Source organism: Mobula birostris, chromosome 24 (assembly GCF_030028105.1).
Source record: "Mobula birostris isolate sMobBir1 chromosome 24, sMobBir1.hap1, whole genome shotgun sequence".
Classification (NCBI taxonomy): domain Eukaryota; kingdom Metazoa; phylum Chordata; class Chondrichthyes; order Myliobatiformes; family Myliobatidae; genus Mobula; species Mobula birostris.
In genome coordinates, this window is record NC_092393.1 from 37,499,930 (window position 1) to 37,517,748 (window position 17,819).

Sequence of the window (17,819 nt, forward strand, 5' to 3'; positions counted from 1 at the left end):
AACAAATTTCACGTCACATGCCGGTGATAATAAACCTGATTCTGATGGTTTACAGGAGATATTAGAGGTAGTTTTAAAAAAATAAATAAATAAATCTATACGCATGCAGATTATTGTGCAGGAATGTACTGTGGGAGTAGTGGTAGAGGTTGATATATTAGGGAAATTTAAAAGACCCTTAGATATGCATATGGATGAAAGAAAAATGAAAGATTATAGGCTATGCAGGAGGGTAGGATTGGATTCCCTGAGGAGTAGTTTAAAAGGGTGGCTCAACATCATTGGCCTAAGGGCCTGTACCGCATTTTGCGTATTAATTTACAAAACTGCAATTTTTCAAATGTCATTTGTTCCATAGGTTTCTAAAACTGTCATTAACAATGGCACTGACCACTGGAAAGTGCACTAATCCCTTAATTAATTAACAAGGGTCAAACATTTCTTGTAAGCTATAATTAAATTACTGCCATATTAACTCTATTTGAACAATTAAACCTATAGGTTGAAATCTCCAAAACTTTTTTTTATATATATAGCAAAGCACAATTATAATCCTCTTTTTAAAATTTTTGATTTCTTAACATTACAAGGCCTTAAATGAAAAAATCCACAGCATTCCAAACATATGCATTTGATGAATTAACATCTTGTCATTTGCTCAAAAGATGTTACAAAATCCACAATAAGTCATTGATAAAATTAAGGGCATTTTCATGAGACCTTAGGTATTATAACAGTTTCAAAAAATGAGAACACATACATCAGAAAAACGTACTGACCTCTGCAATCTCTGGTGTAGATTCTGCTTTGCTTACATAACTGAGAACATGGGACCAATTTTGGAGGTAGATACTGACCTACAAACAACAAATTAAGTGCAACTTAAAAGTTTAATACAGGCTTCAAGTGTCAATGATTTTTGAAATTTCAATAAACATTTAGACAGGCAATTTTACCTATTCTTTAATGGGTACCAAACAGGAAGACTTCAACACAACCAAAATTATTTAAGTCTAACAGAGCCAGGTTTATAAAGAGCTATTTTCCTGATGATTTTTAGCTGTTCTGACTTAGATGGAGCACGCAAGGTAGGCCAAGGTTAAACTGATTTATAGTTAAAGTCAGACAGGACAATTATTCACATGTGGAAACAGTGCAGGTATGCTGTGGCTTGCACTGCACCTGGTAAGATTCAATATTTGCAAGATGGAGCTAAGCAAAGGTTATTAGTCCACATGAGATTAGATATGTGATTTAAATTAATTGGTCATTGAGTTACAGAAAAATACAGCACAAACAGGCCCTTTGGCCCATCTATTCAATGCTGAAACTATTTAAACTGCCTACTCCTATCGACCTCCACTGGGACCATGGCCCTCCATACCCCTACCATCCATGCACCTATCCAAACTTTGCTTAAATATTGAAATTGAGCTTGCATGCACCACTTCTGCTGGCAGCTTGTTCCACAATCTCATAACCCTCAGAAGGAAGAAGTTCCCCTCATATTCCCCTTAAACTTTCCACCTTTACCCTTAACCCACGACCTCTGGTTGCAGTCCCACCCAACCTCAATGGAAAAAGCCTGCTTGCATGTACCCTATACATACCCTCAATTTTGTATACTTCTATCAAATCGCTCAATTTTCTGCATTCTAAAGAATACAGACCTAGCCTATTCAATCTTTCCTTACTACTCAGGTCCTTCAGACCTGGCACCATCCTTGTAAATTTTCCCTGCACACTTTCAACCTTATCTTTCCTGTATGTAGGTATGCAGTTTTGATCGCAATACTCCAAATTAGACCTCACCAATGTCTTATACAACTTCAACATAACATTCCACCTCCTGTACCCACTACTTTGATTTATGAAGCTAATGTGCCAAAAGTTTTCCTTACGACCCTTTCTACCTGTGACACCACTTTCAACGAATCATGGATCTGTATTCGCAGATCCCTTTGTCCTACCACACTCCTGAGTGCCCTACCGTTCACTGTGTAAGAACTACCGTGGTTGGTCCTACCAAAGTGCAACACTTCACATTTGTCGGCATTAAATTCCATCTGCCATTTTTCCAGTTGGTCCAGATCCCATTGAAAGCCATGATAGTCATCCTCAGTGTCCACTACACCCCCAATCTTGGTGTCATCTGCAAAGTTGCTGATCTAGTTAATCGCATTATCATCCAGATCATTGATATAGATGACAAACAACAAAGGACCCAGCAGCGATCCCTGCGGCACTCCTCTAGTCACAGGCCTCCAGTCAGAGAGGCAACCTTCTACTACCAATCTCTAGTTTCTCCCATGAAGCCAATGTCTAACCCCAATTTGCTACCTCATCTTGAATGCCAAGTGGCCAAACCTTCTTGAATAACCTCCCACACAGGACCTTGTCAAATGCTTTGCTAAAGTCCATGCTGATAACATCCACTGCCTTCATCCAATTTTGTGGCAACCTCCCTGAAAAACTAAGATTGGTTAGACACAACCTAACACGCACAAAGCCATGCTGACCATCCTTAATTAGTCCACGTCTATCCAAAAACTTACATATCTGGTCCTTTAGAATATCTTCAAGTAACTTTCCTACAATTGATGTCATACTCACTTGCCTATAATTTCCTGGTTTGTGTTTACAGTCTTTCTTAAACAGCGGAACACCATTGACTATCCTCCAATTGTCTGGTACTTCTGTCACCAAGGATGATTTAAATATCTCTGTGAGGGCCCTGGCAATTTCTGAACTTGTCTTCCATTGAGTCCGAGGGAACATCTTGTCAGGCCCTGGGGACTTATCCACCCTGATTTGCCTTGGGACAGCAAACACCTTCTCCTCTGTAATCTGTAGAGAATCAATGAAGTTGATGCCACTTTGATTCGCTTCTATTGACTCTGTATCCATCTCCTGAGTAAATACTGATGCAAAAGTTTTATTTCAGATCCCCCCCATCTCTTTTGACTCCACAAATGGATTACCATTCTGATCTTCCTGAGGACCAATGTTGTCCCTTGCAATCCTTTTGATCTTAACATTTCTGTAGAGTCCCTTAGGATTCTCCTTCACCTTGCCAGCGGGGTCAATTTCATGCCTTCTTTAAATCCTCTTGATTCCTTTCTTAAGTGTTCTCTTGCATTTCTTGCACTCATTTGTTCCTACTTGCCTATACCTGCTATGCATCTCCTGTTTTTCTTAACCAGGGCCTCAATATCTTTTGAAAACCAAGGTTCCCTATACTTACTATCTTTAGGTTTTACTCTGACAGGCACATATAAGTATTCTACTCTCAAAATCTCTTTTTTCGAAGGCCTCCCACTTTCCAAGCACACCTTTACTAGAAAACAGCCTGTCCCAATTCACAATTATCAGGTCATTTCTGATACCATCAAAACTGGCCTTTCCCCAATTTAGAATGCCAACCTGTGGAACAGACCCATTTTTTTTTTTGCATTTACTTTGAAAATAATGGCACTGTGATCACTAGATCCAAAGTGTTCCCTACACAAGCTTCTGTTGTGTGCCCTGTCTCATTCCCTAATTGCAGATCAAATATTGCACACACTCTCATTGGGACTTCTATGTACTGATTAAGGAAACTTTCCTGAACAAATTTGACAAACTCTATCCCAGCTAGCAATGTTCCCTCTAATTTTTAGTAGTCAGTGTGCACAAAAATCTTATGCTGTGCAATTTTTTTCCTGTGACAAAAGAATGTGCGCACTGAATGCACACATGACACAGTTTATGTAGGTTTACAAAATATTTGACATTAAACTGCACAGAACAACAAATAACATACATATTTAAGTCACTCAGTTATTTTTTCTCTCTCCTGTCTTTGGCATTTACCCATTCTTTGTAAACTCTATCTAGACTAATCTAATTGATAGCTTTTGATTCTCATTAACATATCCAAATGACATTCACCAAAATGGTTTCTCAGCTTGTTTTTGAGTTGATTCATTAGGCTAAAATCTCGCTCAAAGTCCACACTAGATGCAAGAAAGGTTCCCCCAATGTCCATTAGCTGTGCAAGGTCACAAAACTATTCCTTTTGAGGTACAAATGCCACCATTTGAGCAAAGTTTGAAATCAGTTTGGATTTAATTTTTTCTTGCACGGAAAATTTGAAATCATTGAACTGTCTAACTATTACAGTATTTTCAGCTAGAAAATCATGATATATTAGACATAAGGCATTAACTTGTTCATTGCCAAATGTGAAGTCACAATCTGCAATTGTGGAGAGATCAAAAACTGACCATTCTTGTACCTCATCTTCAGGAAACCTTTCTTCTAAATGAACACAAAGACTATTTATAAAAGTCAACAGCGAACTTGTATCTACTGTGATGTTTTCTTCACGTTGTTGGCTTAGCAAAACTTTACCTTTGTCACTCCACGAAACATTGTCTCCCTGTAACACTCCTGTAACGGGTAATGACGGGTTCTGTTGCCTGAGCTTTTGTACACCTTCCAAATGCGATTTACTTGCCAAATGACGCTTCAAAAATTCAAGTTTCCAAATATCATCTCACTTCTTTCCACTAGCAAATTCTCCAGCAACTTTCACATCACAACAATACAAACAGATAACTCCAGTTTCAGAATCATACATAAATATTTCTCATAGCTGAATGTTCATGACCTCATGAGCTTTTGGTGTAGCAATTTCTACTATTTTGTTAAGCAATTCAACTTTAAACAAATCTGCAGTTCTTTGGCTCTTCACGTCCTTCGCTTTTTTTGAATTCAACATAGTGAATCAATATTTTTTAAAATAAAAACTTAGTAAGCTATCTACAGGATTTGAAACAGATCTTTGTAAACTTTACGATATGAACACTGTCCGCCAAAGATGGCTGCTGCCGTGATGCAGCTGTACAAACCGGAATAGGAAAGGTGAGGTGACGTACATTAGTGACGTGCATTGTGGTAGTTAACAGAAACATTTAGCTAAAAGATTATTTCCAATAATTATTGATTACTACATTATTTTAGGTAACTAACCTTTTGTGTGCACATTAATTTCCTTTGTGCGCTGGTTGAAAAACGTGTGTGCCGCACACAAGCACAGCTTAAGGCTGATATACATTCCTGCGTACCGGCTACACCGTGGGCCTGAATTATACTTCTGCGTTGGCTCCTCGTCGTAACGAACATGTGTTGGTGTGTCTGTGTCACTCTGCAATTCACTGCCAAAACGCTAGTTGGCGGTGGGGTTTCTATGCCACTGTGTTGAGTTTCTTCGTGAGGGACATGGACGAGGAAATGCATTTCAAATATTTTCAGATGTCGGCAGGTAGATTTGATGATTTGATTCATCGTCTCTAACCATTTATTTCACATTTGTGTACGCACAGTATGCCTACAGATATGGTGGAGAAAAAGCAACTGGAAATGCATAGGAGGAAATGCGATGCTACCAAGCGGACCGATCACAGTTGTTACTGTCTGCATCGCTGCAACACGCGAGTTACTTTTTTGGGGAGGTGCATGTCACCCTACAACATAGGATACGCGGTACCTACAGCGTAGCCTGTACGCAGAAGTATAAATCAGCCTTTAGAGGGAACATAAACAGCTAGTCCTTTCACAGTATGGGAGTCCCAGTCAATAGGTGAAAAGTTAAAATCACCCACTATAACAATCTTGTGTTCCTTGCAACAGTCAGCGATCTCTCTACAAATTTGTTTCTCTAAATCCCTCGGACTGTTGGGTGGTCTGTGATATAGCCCCATTAACGAAGTCATATCTTTCTTATTTCTCAGTTCCACTTATAAAGCCTCACTGGACGAGTTCTCCCGTCTGTCCTGACTGAGCACTGTCATGTCATTTTCCCTGACTAGTAACGCCACCACTCCTCCTTTAATCACTTCCACTCTGTCTTATCTAAGGCAATGGAATCCCGGAATATTGAGCTGCCAGTCCTGCCCCCACTGCAACTAAGTCTCACTAATTGTTACAATATCATAATTCTAGATGTTGATCCATGCCCTGAGCTCATCCATCTTTTCTACGATACTTTTTGCATTGAAATACACGCAGCTCAGGACACTAGTTGCACTATGCTCAACCTTTTGATTCCTGACTTTGTCTGAGGTCGTACCAAAATCTGTCTCCACAACCCCTCCACTAATTGCGCTGGCACTCTGGTTCCCAAACGCTGCAAATCTAGTTTAAACCCCACCACGCAGCACCAGAAAACCTTCCTGCTAGGATATTAGTCCCCTTACAGTTCAGGTGCAACAGGCAGGTTATAGAGGGATTATAGATCATCTATAGCCAATGGCATTAGTTTAAATTGGCATCATTGCCGGCATAGATATTATGGATTGAAGGGCCTGTTCTTGATCTAATGATGTTTGAAGACAAATAGGTGTTTGACTCATTGTGAAATGTATAGCAAAAGCTTTTAGCTAGCCCAGACTAAGTAGCAAGATCAGTACTTGAACTGATTTCCTATTAGTTGACCTTGCTGCTTCAAAAATTAGATTCCCCTTTAGTTACACAACATAATTTTCAATATATAGCATGCACTCTTGCCAATCATAGCTGACTAACTTACAATTTATATATTAAACTGCATAATTTAGCATATTGTTAATTCTAATATATCATTAAAATAAATAATCAAAACACTTAAGTATATGGGGACAGGTTGCAGTAGTTTTACACACATTAATTCCAATTAGTACAGGTGTGTTTTTTTTTTTAAATAAAAAGACGAATTTACAGTTATTTAAATCTCCATTTCCAGGACTGAATAAAAGGAAAATATTGTAAGGAAGCAGAACAAGCTGGATACTTTTCAAAACTGAAATAAAACTAAAATAATTTAAAACTATGTTTCACAGATGGTCATATTCGACTGGAGAGAAGAAAATAGTATGAAAGATAACCTGTTACAAATTGGGGTGGGGGGGGAAATAATCTTTATTAAAAATATTTTCAGAAAACAATCTGATTGTAACAAGAGTATTTAACACTAAGTGAGAAACATCAATACATGGATTTTAGACAAAATAGTAATATGCCAAAAGATCATTTTCACCCATTCCATCTATCCAACTTTTTGAGCATTAGTCTAAGTTTCCAGCATACAATTATTTAATGCTTTAAGGCTTTCTTTTCTGCAAAGCATTCCATCTGGTAATCACGATAAAGCCTTTCATATAAATGGAGAGGAAAAAGAAAATCAAGCATGAGCTGATACAGTGACCACAATGCTATGGAGAGTTTATGCAGGAGGATGCAGCACCAGTAAACAAAACTAATGTTATTTCTCACAGATAAATTGCTTATATCAGTTCGAAATTTTACCTGATTTAGTCAGAATTCAGCATGATCATTCAATATGGCACATACCCTTATGTTTGCTACATTTCACTGAATAACTAATGGTCTAATTTGGATATGCTGTACCAAAGCTTCCAGTTGTACCAATACCTCCAGTTCCTCTCAGTGTGGAATGTGTTTATAATACAAGAATGTTATGTAATTGACCATTGTTCACATACCTTGATGACATTCAAACACATGTTGATGACGTGCTTTGCACTTGTGCAATAGTCTCTGGCTCGTGAGTAACATTTCAGTGCATTACTAAGATCCCCACAGTCTAGGTAGTGATCACCGAGGTCATCATGCCCTCTCCTGCAATAAAATTTTTAAAAATTGCAATCACCTCACATTCATGTTAAAATGGAAGTCCACCAATCCCAATACATTTATTTGTCTCTAACTTAACCAATGGCTAATTATATTAACATATTTGGGTAAAAGATGAAGAATAGATGAAGTAAGGAGAAAAAAATTGCCCAAACATTTTAGTTCACATCACAATTCATGTTTTTTGTTTGGGACATTCACCCAATGAATAGCGTTATAGTCAATTGAAATAGTATATAACTGATTGCAGTCTATGCCTATGCCAACCAATTCTCATTCTTCTACAATGGACGAGAGCCAAAAAAAAATAATGCAATCTCTATTGGATTTGACATTCAGCGCAATTCAGTTTCCTGGGAAAGTCCAGTGTTTGGCTAAGAGAGGTAATTAAAAAAAAAATCAGTACTGTTTTACCATCCACTCACATTGGCACAAAGAAAATTCTTATTCTTAGCAAATTAAATGTCCAGTTGATCTGCTTGTCAGGGTCAGAGAACTCATAGGTCTTCATCCAACAGTATCACTGAGCAAGTAAAAAATTTGGACCTTAAGCATTTTAGCCTTCTCTCAGTTCTGCACTGAAGCATGGTCCTGGCTATTATCTAGCTGGGCCAATTGGATAGAATTGATTGTATAGAAATGTATTACTTGATCCAACCGGCAATAATGATACGCTATATTGTAGACCTGGCCCAGACACACTTCAAATTGTGTACTGAAGACAGATTCCATATCTTTTGAAAAGTTGTTACCTGATGCTTTCTTTGATAGAATTTCCCTTGTAGTTCTTTAAATCTGTATCCAATTTCTCCAGTTTCAGTAAAGCTTTCTTCCGTGTAGACTCTGCCCAAGCTGTGTCCAGTGTAGGGGGCTCCAGACCTGATTCAGGCACTGTATCTGGTACACACTGAGTTTCCCTGCAGAACAAAAAAAAAGTTTTTGCAGCTCAATTTATAAGTTTTTAACTCATGCACAAACCAAGAGCTCTAGCACTTAAATCACGTTCAACTCGATTGGTAAAATACCATACATTCAGCATAATATCAAGGAACACATTCAATGCAATAACAAAGAATTTAAATATTCTGCATGATTAGCTTCTCTTTGCCTAGTAATAATGGTCAGCATTGACATTGTGGGTCTAAAAGCCTTTTCTATATTGCACTGTTTTGATTGCATTCTGAAAGAGTCAAACAGAGCACCTTTACTACTCTTGTCTCCCCCTTTCACTTCCCATTCTCCTGCCATGATCTGCTCCTATCCTGCATTATCTATTTCAACTGACTACAATCATGAACAAACAATACCGCAATTTCTCATTCTCCCGAGACAGAAGGGATTAATAGAGCAATACATTTCTAACCTTATATTCCTGCCAAGGAAGCTTATGTATATTGAAGGCTTATGCATTTCAAGTCATTTAGATATAATACTGTCAAGTCCTGAATTTTCCACCTGAACTTCTGCCATCTGCTTTCTAAAATTAAGCTCCCAAAGAGAAATAATCGATGAGGTGGCAAAATCTAGCTTCATTTCATAAATAAAAGGTCTCCATTAAAGATCATGGGACACTGCAAATAATAAAATTGAGATGTATTTTTCTCTCTAGAAAAGGAGGAACACTGATTTCAAGCATCAAACCCTGATAGTAGCCTACATAGTTGGGAAAAATGGGAAAGGAGCAAAACTACAGAAAAAATGTGGATGAAAACAGTACAGTATAGTTGATGAGAAGTGCAGAAACTTAAAGATGAAAGATTCTTGCAAAGTAGCAGAGAATTATCATTTCTGCTGGATCACAAAGTATTCGACCCAGAACCCAATAGAGACCATAAGATCAGAAGATATAGAAGCAGAGTTAGGCTATTTGTCCTATTGAATCTGTTCCATTTCCTCATGGCTGATTCAATTTTCCTCTTAGTTCCAATCTCCTGCCTTCTTCCCATATCCCTTCATGTCCTGACCAATCAACAAGCTATCAAACCCTGCCTTAAGCATACATAAAGACTAGGCCTCCACAGCTGATTGCAGCAAAGAATTCCTCAAATTCTGCACTCTCTGGCTAAAGAAATTCCTCTTCATCTTGTCACATACCCCGTGACGGGTTAAAGAACCAGCAGAAATGGAAAACACCTTGGAGTCTGGTATTGCTGTTAACTAATGCTATTTATTAGTAACTATGCAATACAGCAATAAAATTCAGATATATCAAACAGGTTAGCTATAATACATCTACCTCTATATCTATCTATCTCTCTCTCTATATATCTATCTATGTGTGTGGAAATGTAAAAACTAAGCTTCTTTAAGCCTGGGGGTAAATGGATACAGTCTTACGATGATGAATAAAGGGTATCGGTTCAGTTTGTGGTATTCAGTTGAGTAGTGATGGGGGGGGGGGGAGGAGACAGGAGGAGGGAGGGAGGGAGGGAGAGAGAGATGGAGGGAGGGAGAGAGAGAGACAGAGATGTCTAGTTCTTCAGGTGAGCTGATGCCGTCCTCCTAGAGTCCTTTAGAAGTCACCAAATGTGACCACAAGGGGACCGTCTTCTGTGGGGGAGTTATCAACCCAGGCGAGAATTGGACACACTAAAAACTTCCCACTGGTCACACCTTTTCCACACTATGAGAGCCACTGATCGATTCTCCTGATCGATCCTCCAAAAACTCACCTTTCTATGGGCACAACAAAGCTCAACCAGTGTCCAAAACCATGTGTGTCTAACAACCAGCTGACCTTGTATTTATCTTAGCATGCTGAACACCAGCTGTCCATCAAGTAGCTCCTCCTTTCTCTCTCTCTGTAGGCACTCAGAAGCTGGCAATGTCCTTGCAAAAATTCCAAACAAACTGTGAGCAGTCTTTGCCTCTCTCTCTCTCTCTCAACAAGGAGTTGTTTGTGCTATACAGCTCTCTCTCTCCTTTTAAAAGCACAGATCATAAGGGATAATTCAAGATCCCGTCACAATCTCCATTCTAAAATAATACCCCTCTATCCTGAGGCTGTGGCTTCTGATCTTAGACTCTCATACTATAGAAAATATTTTCTCCACATCCACTCTAAGGCAGCCTTTCACCATTCGATAGACTTCAATGAGGTCACCCCACCCCCAACCCCATACATCTGAATTCCAGAGAATACAAGCTCAGAGCCATCAAACACTCTTCATATGACAAGCAATTCAATCCTGTAATGATTTTAGGAAACCTCCTTTAAACTCTCTCCAAAACTGCGCACAATATTCCAAGTGAAGCCTCACCAGTGCTTTATAAAGTCTCAAAATTACATCCTTGCTTTTATATTCTAGTTCTCTTGAAATGAATGTTAACATCACATTTCCCTTCCTCACTACAGAGTCAACCTGCAAATTAACCTTTAGGGAATCCTGCACAAGGACTCCTAAGCTCTTCTGTGCCTGAGAGTTTTGTATTTCTCTCCATGTAGAAAGTAGTCAATCCTTTCATCTCTTCTACTAAAATGCATGACCATACACTTCCCAACACCGTATTCCATCTGCCACTTCTTTGCCCATGGTCCTAATCTGTCCAAGTCCTTCTGTAGCCTCCTGACTTCCTCAAAACTACCTGCCTGTCCACCTATCTTCATATCGTCTGCAAATTTTGCAAAAAAGTCAATTCCATCATCCAAATCATTGACATATAACGTAAAAAAAAAAAAAAATCATTCCTACATAGACCCCTGTGGAACACCACTAGTCACTGGCAGCCAAACAGAAAAGGCTTCTTTTATTCCCACTCCTTGCCTTCTGCCAATCAGCGACTACTTTATCCATGCTAGAATCTTTCCTGTGATATCATGGGCTCATAGCTTGTTAAGCAGCCTCATGTGTGGCAAAAGGGCTTCTGAAAATCCAAGTACACAACACCAATTCTCCTTTGTCTATCCTGCAAGTTGTTTCTTCAAAGAATTCTAACATATGTCAGGTAAGATTTTCCCTTGAGGAAACCATGCTGACTCCAGCCTATTTTATTATGTGCCCCAAGTACCCTGAGCCCTCATCCTTAATAATCGACTCCAAAATCTTCCCAACCACTGAGGCCAGACTAACTGACCTACAGTTTCCTTTCTTCTGCCTCTCTCCCTTCTACAAGAGTAGAATGATATTGAAATTTTCCAGTCTTCCAGAACCATTGCAAGATCTAGTCATTTTTGGAAGATCATTACTAATGCCTTCACAATCTCTTGAGCCACATCTTTCAGAACTCTGGGATGTACACCATCTGGTCCAGGTGACTTATCTTCCTTCAAACCATTCAGTTTCCCAAGAACTTTCTCTCTAGTAATGGTAACTTCACACACTTCATGACCCCTGACACCTGGAATTTCCACCATACTGCTAGTGTCTTCCACAGTTAAGAATGCAAAACACTTCTTCAGTTTGTCCACCATTTCCTTGTCCCCAATTATTACCTCTCTAGCATCATTTTCCAGTGGTCCGAAATCCAATCTTGGCTCTCTTTTACACTATGTATCTGAAGAAACATTTGGTATATGCTTTAATATTATTGGCTAGCTTACCTCTGTATTCCATTTTTACCTTCTTAATGACTTTTTAGTTGCCTTCTGTTGGTTTTTAAAAGCTTCTCAATCCTTTAATTTCCCACTAATATTTGCTCTATTACCCGTCCTCTCTTTGGCTTTTATGTTGGCTTTGACTTCTCTTGTTAGCCACGGTTGTGTCATCTTGCCTTCAGAATACTTCTTCCTCTTTGGGATGTATCCTGTACCTGCCGAATTGCTTCCGGAAGTTCCAGCCATTGCTGCTCTGCCATCATTCCTGTCAGTCTTCTTTTCCAATCAATTCTGGCCAACTCCTCCCACATTCCTTTGTAATTCCCTTTACTCAACTATAGTACTGAAACATCTGACTTTAGCTTCCCCTGCTCAAATTTCAGGGTGAATTCAATTATATTATGATCACTTACTCCTAAGGGTTCTTTTACTTTAAGCTCTCATCAATTCTGGTGCATTGCACAGTGCTCAATCCAGAATAGCCGATCCTCTAAGGGGCACAACCATGAGCTGCTTCAAAAAGACATCTTGTAGCATTCTAGAAATTCTCCACTTTTGGAATCCAGCACTAACCCGATTTTCCTAATCTACCTGCACATTGAAATCCTTCATGACTATTGTAACACTGCCCTTTTGGCATGCATTTTCCATTTCCCATTGCATAGACATAGTTCATAAATTGTCTACTAATGGACTGCAGATTGGTTAGTAGTGAATAGGGATAAGTGGGACATTTTCAGATTCAGATGATAACTGATGGATTGTTTTAGGTAGTAGCTGCTAGACCCTCATTGGGAGACCTCATACAGGTAGTAGTCTTCTGCACTACTGACATAGCAGTTTCATATTATTTGACCTCATCGTGTGTGCTCAGCCATTTTCCTGTGCAAGTACATAATGCAAAAGACAACAATTTTAGCTCAGTCACTTGCTCCAATCCAAAAATTGCACAAAAACACAAAGGTTGAAATATAGTAGCAAAATAGTTAAATAACTGTACTATTGATCCAGAGATTCAGAATAAAGCCCTGGATATCTACATCAGATGTTCAATGAAGCACAACTTCATGTAACAAACAGATCAGGTTCAAAGCTTATTGTTCAATATACTATAGGATACAGATTTAATAGTAATACTTTCAAAATGGGTTTGATTATCTGAAGAAAAACTGCCTTCAAGAAAGAGTGAAAAATGGCACTAACTGGATCTCATTTTGAAAGTGATAGTGTGCTAATAGGCTGAGCATCTGCCCTTTTGCCTTGCTTTTCAATGCAACATTTCTCATTTACCTTGTGGCTTCTGTCAACTTGCGATGGATTTCTTCATACATATCTACATTAAATGTTCTTTGAACAAAAGACAGTGCCATCTTCAGGGCTTCAATGCGTAGCTGCGGACAGTGCTCTGCAATAAACAAAAGCCTCTCAATTCGCATCAAACCACTGTAACTGGCCGCATATTGTTCCAGATCCTGCAAAACACAAAATAAAACATAAGCACTATATTTACCTGAAATGCATAGAGTAGGCTAACACTAAACTCAACGATGAAAATCTGTGGAAAAGAAAAGAAATATACAGTGGCATGCAAAAGCTTGGGCACCCGTCAAAAATTTCTGTTACTGTGAATACCTAAGCGAGTAAAAGATGAACTGATTTCCAAAAGGCATAAATTTAAAGATAACACATTTCTTTAATATTTTAAGCAAGATGACTTTTTTTATTTCCATCTTTTACAGTTTCAAAATAACAAAAAAGGAAAAGGGCCCAAAGCAAAAGTTTGGGCACCCTGCATGGTCAGTACTTAGCAACACCCCCTTTGGCAAGTATCACAGCTTATAAATGTTTTCTGTAGCCAGCTAAGAGTCTTTCACTTCTTGTCTGGGGGATTTTCATCCATTCTTCCTTGCAAAAGGCTTCTGTGAGATTCTTGGGCCGTCTTGCATGCACTGCTCTTTTGAGGTCTATCCACAGATTTTCGATGACATTTAGGTCAGGGGACTGTGAGGGCCATGACAAAACCTTCAGTTTGCGCCTGTTGAAGTAGTCCATTGTGGATTTTGAGGTGTGTTTAGGATCATTATCCTGTTGTAGAAGCCGTCCTCTGTTCATCTTCAGCTTTTTTACAGATGGTTGTGATGTTTGCTTCCAGAATTTGCACTTTCATGAAATTCTGCACCCTTTTTTCTCCAAACATATCTCTGCTCATTGCGGCCAAAAAGTTCTATTTTAACTTCATCAGTCCACAGGACTTGTTTCCAAAATGCATCAGGCTTGTTTAGATGTCCCTTTGCAAAGTTCTGATGCTGAATTTTGTGGTGAGGACACAGGAAAAGTTTTCTTCTGATGACTCTTCCATGAAGGTCTGCTAAATCTTCCTGAAGGTCTTTTGCAGTCAAATGGAGGTTTTGATTGGCCTTTCTAGCAATCCTACGAGCAGCTCTCTTGGAAAGTATTCTTGGTCTTCCAGACCTCAACTGCTCCTGTTAACTGCCATTTCTTAATTACATTACGAACTGAGGAAACAGCTACCTGAAAACGTTTTGCTATCTTCTTATAGCCTTTTCCCGCTTTGTGGGCATCATTTACTTTAATTTTCGGAGTGCTAGACAGCTGCTTAGAGGTGTCCATAGCTGCTGATTGTTGGGACAAGGTTTGAGGAGTCAGGGTATTTATAAAACTTTGAAATTTGCATCACCTGGCCTTTCCTAACGATGACTGTGAACAAGCCATAGCCCTAACAAGCTAATTAAGGTCTGAGACCTTGGTAAAAGTTATCGGACAGCTCAAATCTCTTGGGGTGCCCAAACTTTTCCATGGTGTTCCTTTCCTTCTTTCCAATCTTAAATTGTACAAAACAAAAATAATACACTAATCTTGCTTAAAATGTTGAAAAGAATGTTTCATCTTTAACTTTATGACTTTTGGAGATCAGTTTATCTTCTAATCACTTAACTATTCATAGTAACAGAAATTTTGACCAGGGGCGCCCAAACTTTTGCGAGCCACTGTATTTTATTTGTCATTTAACCATCATTTTACATGGAACCACGTAAACTGAGTTAACAGACAAAGTCAAAATCTTAAATTCATCTTACATCAGTAAGGAGCAGAATCACCTGCTAGCTTATGCTCCTTCCCCTCTCCCCACCTCCTATTTTGGCTCCAGCCCTCTTCCTTTCTAGTCTTGGCAAAGAGTCTCGTGCCAAGGTGTCTACCGTTTATTCCACTCCATAGATGTCCCCTGATTTGCTGAGTTCCTCCAGCATTTTCTGTGTTGATCAAAATTTCCACATCTGCAGAACCTGGGAGAAAATGGCACTAAACAAAAGTACTACAAGAAAGGAATGTGGCTGAAGATAAAGGTTGCTGAATTTTTTTTGAGGAGGATTGTGAAGGCGGGACAAAAATGGAAAATGACTAGTAGGTTTAGGAAAAAGATACTATAACTAGCCGCATTACCACTAATAATGGAACAAAAAGGAGTATACAAATTCAGTGGCCACTTTATTATGTATAGGAGTGGAACCTAGTGTGGTCTATTGCTGCTGTCGCCCAGGGGTCCCCAACCATTTTTGGGGGGGGGGGGGGAAGGGGGGGGAGTATTAATCACGACCAGAATGTAGGTGATAACTCAACTATAAGTCACGTATCAGTGACTAATACACTCAATTTCATTTCTAAAAGGGTTTATCTAACTAATTTAATATTAAACAAACAGCGCATATTTTCCTTGCATGAATATAGTGATAGTCAATTATAAGTCATAAGGGGGTTCCTTATATCCAGTCTATTCCTCAACTTAGTTTTCATTGCATTTATTGCAGAAAAACCCGCTTCCCAGAGATATGATGTTGGAAATGGAAGGAACGTTTTCAGTGCTTTCGTGGCTATCTCAGGAAATTCAGCCTTGACTTTGATCCAGAATGCCGGCAGAGATGTTATGTCAAACATACTTTTCAGCCCACCGTCATTTGCAAGCTCAAGGAATTGATCTTCCCGCATTGACATGGATGATTCACCGGGGACATTCACAAATGGGTCATGGACCCATTCCTTTGCACGTCTTGGGTCATTTGCAGTTGGGAAGTAACGCTGGAATTCTGTCGACAGCGAAGACAGGTGTTCGCGCACCAGCTGTGAGCCTCAGTCTCTCACAAATTCCCAGCTAATATTGGGAACATGTCACATATGCCCATCCACTCGCCGTCCCTACAGTTCCAGTTTGGCTGTGAAAGCAGACACTTTATCTGCTAACTTGAAGACAGCTGTCATTCTCCCCTGAAGTTACAAATTGAGTTCATTGAGCAGGTTGAAGATGTCACACAGATAAGTGAGTTTTGCTATCCACTCCTCGTCACTGAAGTGTGCTGCCAGTGGTGACTTTTTTCTTGAAAGAAATCTCTGTAGCTGTTCTCTTAACTCAAAAACCCTGGCCAGGGCTCTCCCCCTTGACAGCCACCTGACTTCAGTGTGTAAGAGAAGGCGTTTGTGCTCTGCATCCATTTCCTCGCAAAGCTGCTCAAACAGACGTGAGTTAAGGGCTTTTGCTTTGATGTGATTGATAACTTCAACAACGTCACTCAATAAGCTGTTAAGATCAGGTGACATTTTTTGGCTAGCCAGCATTTCCCTGTGTGTGACACAGTGTGTAGACTGGCATTCAGGAGCAACCTCTTTGACTCAGGTAGTGAAACCAGACTCGTTAAGACGTTCTAACAGCTGTGCTTCGATGTCCTCCACTACGTCATCGATTCTCCTTGAAATTGTGGTAGCTGAAAGAGAAACCTGTGCCATCTTGCTAGCTGCAGCTTCTCCCGACAGTTCACGGCACATGTCCTTGGCAGCAGGCAGAATCAATTCTTCACCAACAGTGAAAGGCTTCTTAGCCTTAGCAATATGGCTAGCCAAAGTACAACGCTCTCAGAGCAGCAGCATTTGCGGAGGAGGTGGTTCTCAGCACTTGCTTCTGTCCTGCTTGCTCACGTTTTTTCCGCTCAAAAACTCAACGGGTTTGTCTTTAAGTGCAGGGTGCTTGGACTCGAGGTTCCGAAGCAGTTTTGAGGACTCCATTGCCTCATTAGACAGCTTGTCTCCACATATCATACACAAGGGGCTTGCAGCATGCAAGTCACCGGTCGCAATAAAGCCATATTTTATGTACGACTCATCGTATTTTCTGTTGAAGGAAGATTTCTCTTTTTCTGCAGTCTCGGCCTCAGCTGTCTCTGCGTTATCATCATCGTTAGGCCTTTTATGTCCCCTACCATCTCTTCCAAAGAAACTTTCAAGCGACGTTTGTTTTTTATTCATCGAGTAGTTGTAGGTCAATGACCAACTGATGACCTCGTGTGCGTTCAAGTTCAACAGTGGGCGTGACAGGGAATGAGGAAAAGTGCAGTTGACTCATATCGTTTCCTCACAGCCCGGTAGTACATGCTTTGTGGCCCGGTGGTTGGGGACCACTACTGTAGCCCATCCACTTCAAGGTTCAACATGTTGTGCATTCAGTGATGCTCTTCTGCATGTCAATGCTGTAATGCATGATTAGTGGAGTTACTGCCATCCTGAACCAGTTTGGACATTTTCCCCTGACCTCTCTCATTAACAA

At 39.7% G+C, this 17,819-nt stretch overlaps 1 protein-coding gene across 2 annotated transcripts in view; it reads right to left on the minus strand.

Annotated features, from left to right (window-relative positions):
* Positions 1-17,819, minus strand: part of gps1 (G protein pathway suppressor 1) — a 75,604-nt gene that overhangs the window by 37,759 nt on the left and 20,026 nt on the right. For both annotated transcript variants that reach the window (XM_072241894.1, XM_072241895.1), the window contains 4 exons: positions 13,499-13,680; positions 8,427-8,591; positions 7,524-7,659; positions 780-857 (listed from right to left, as the gene is read on the minus strand). In XM_072241894.1, coding sequence (XP_072097995.1) covers positions 780-857; positions 7,524-7,659; positions 8,427-8,591; positions 13,499-13,680 — 561 coding nt within the window. The remainder of the gene's footprint in view (positions 1-779; positions 858-7,523; positions 7,660-8,426; positions 8,592-13,498; positions 13,681-17,819) is intronic.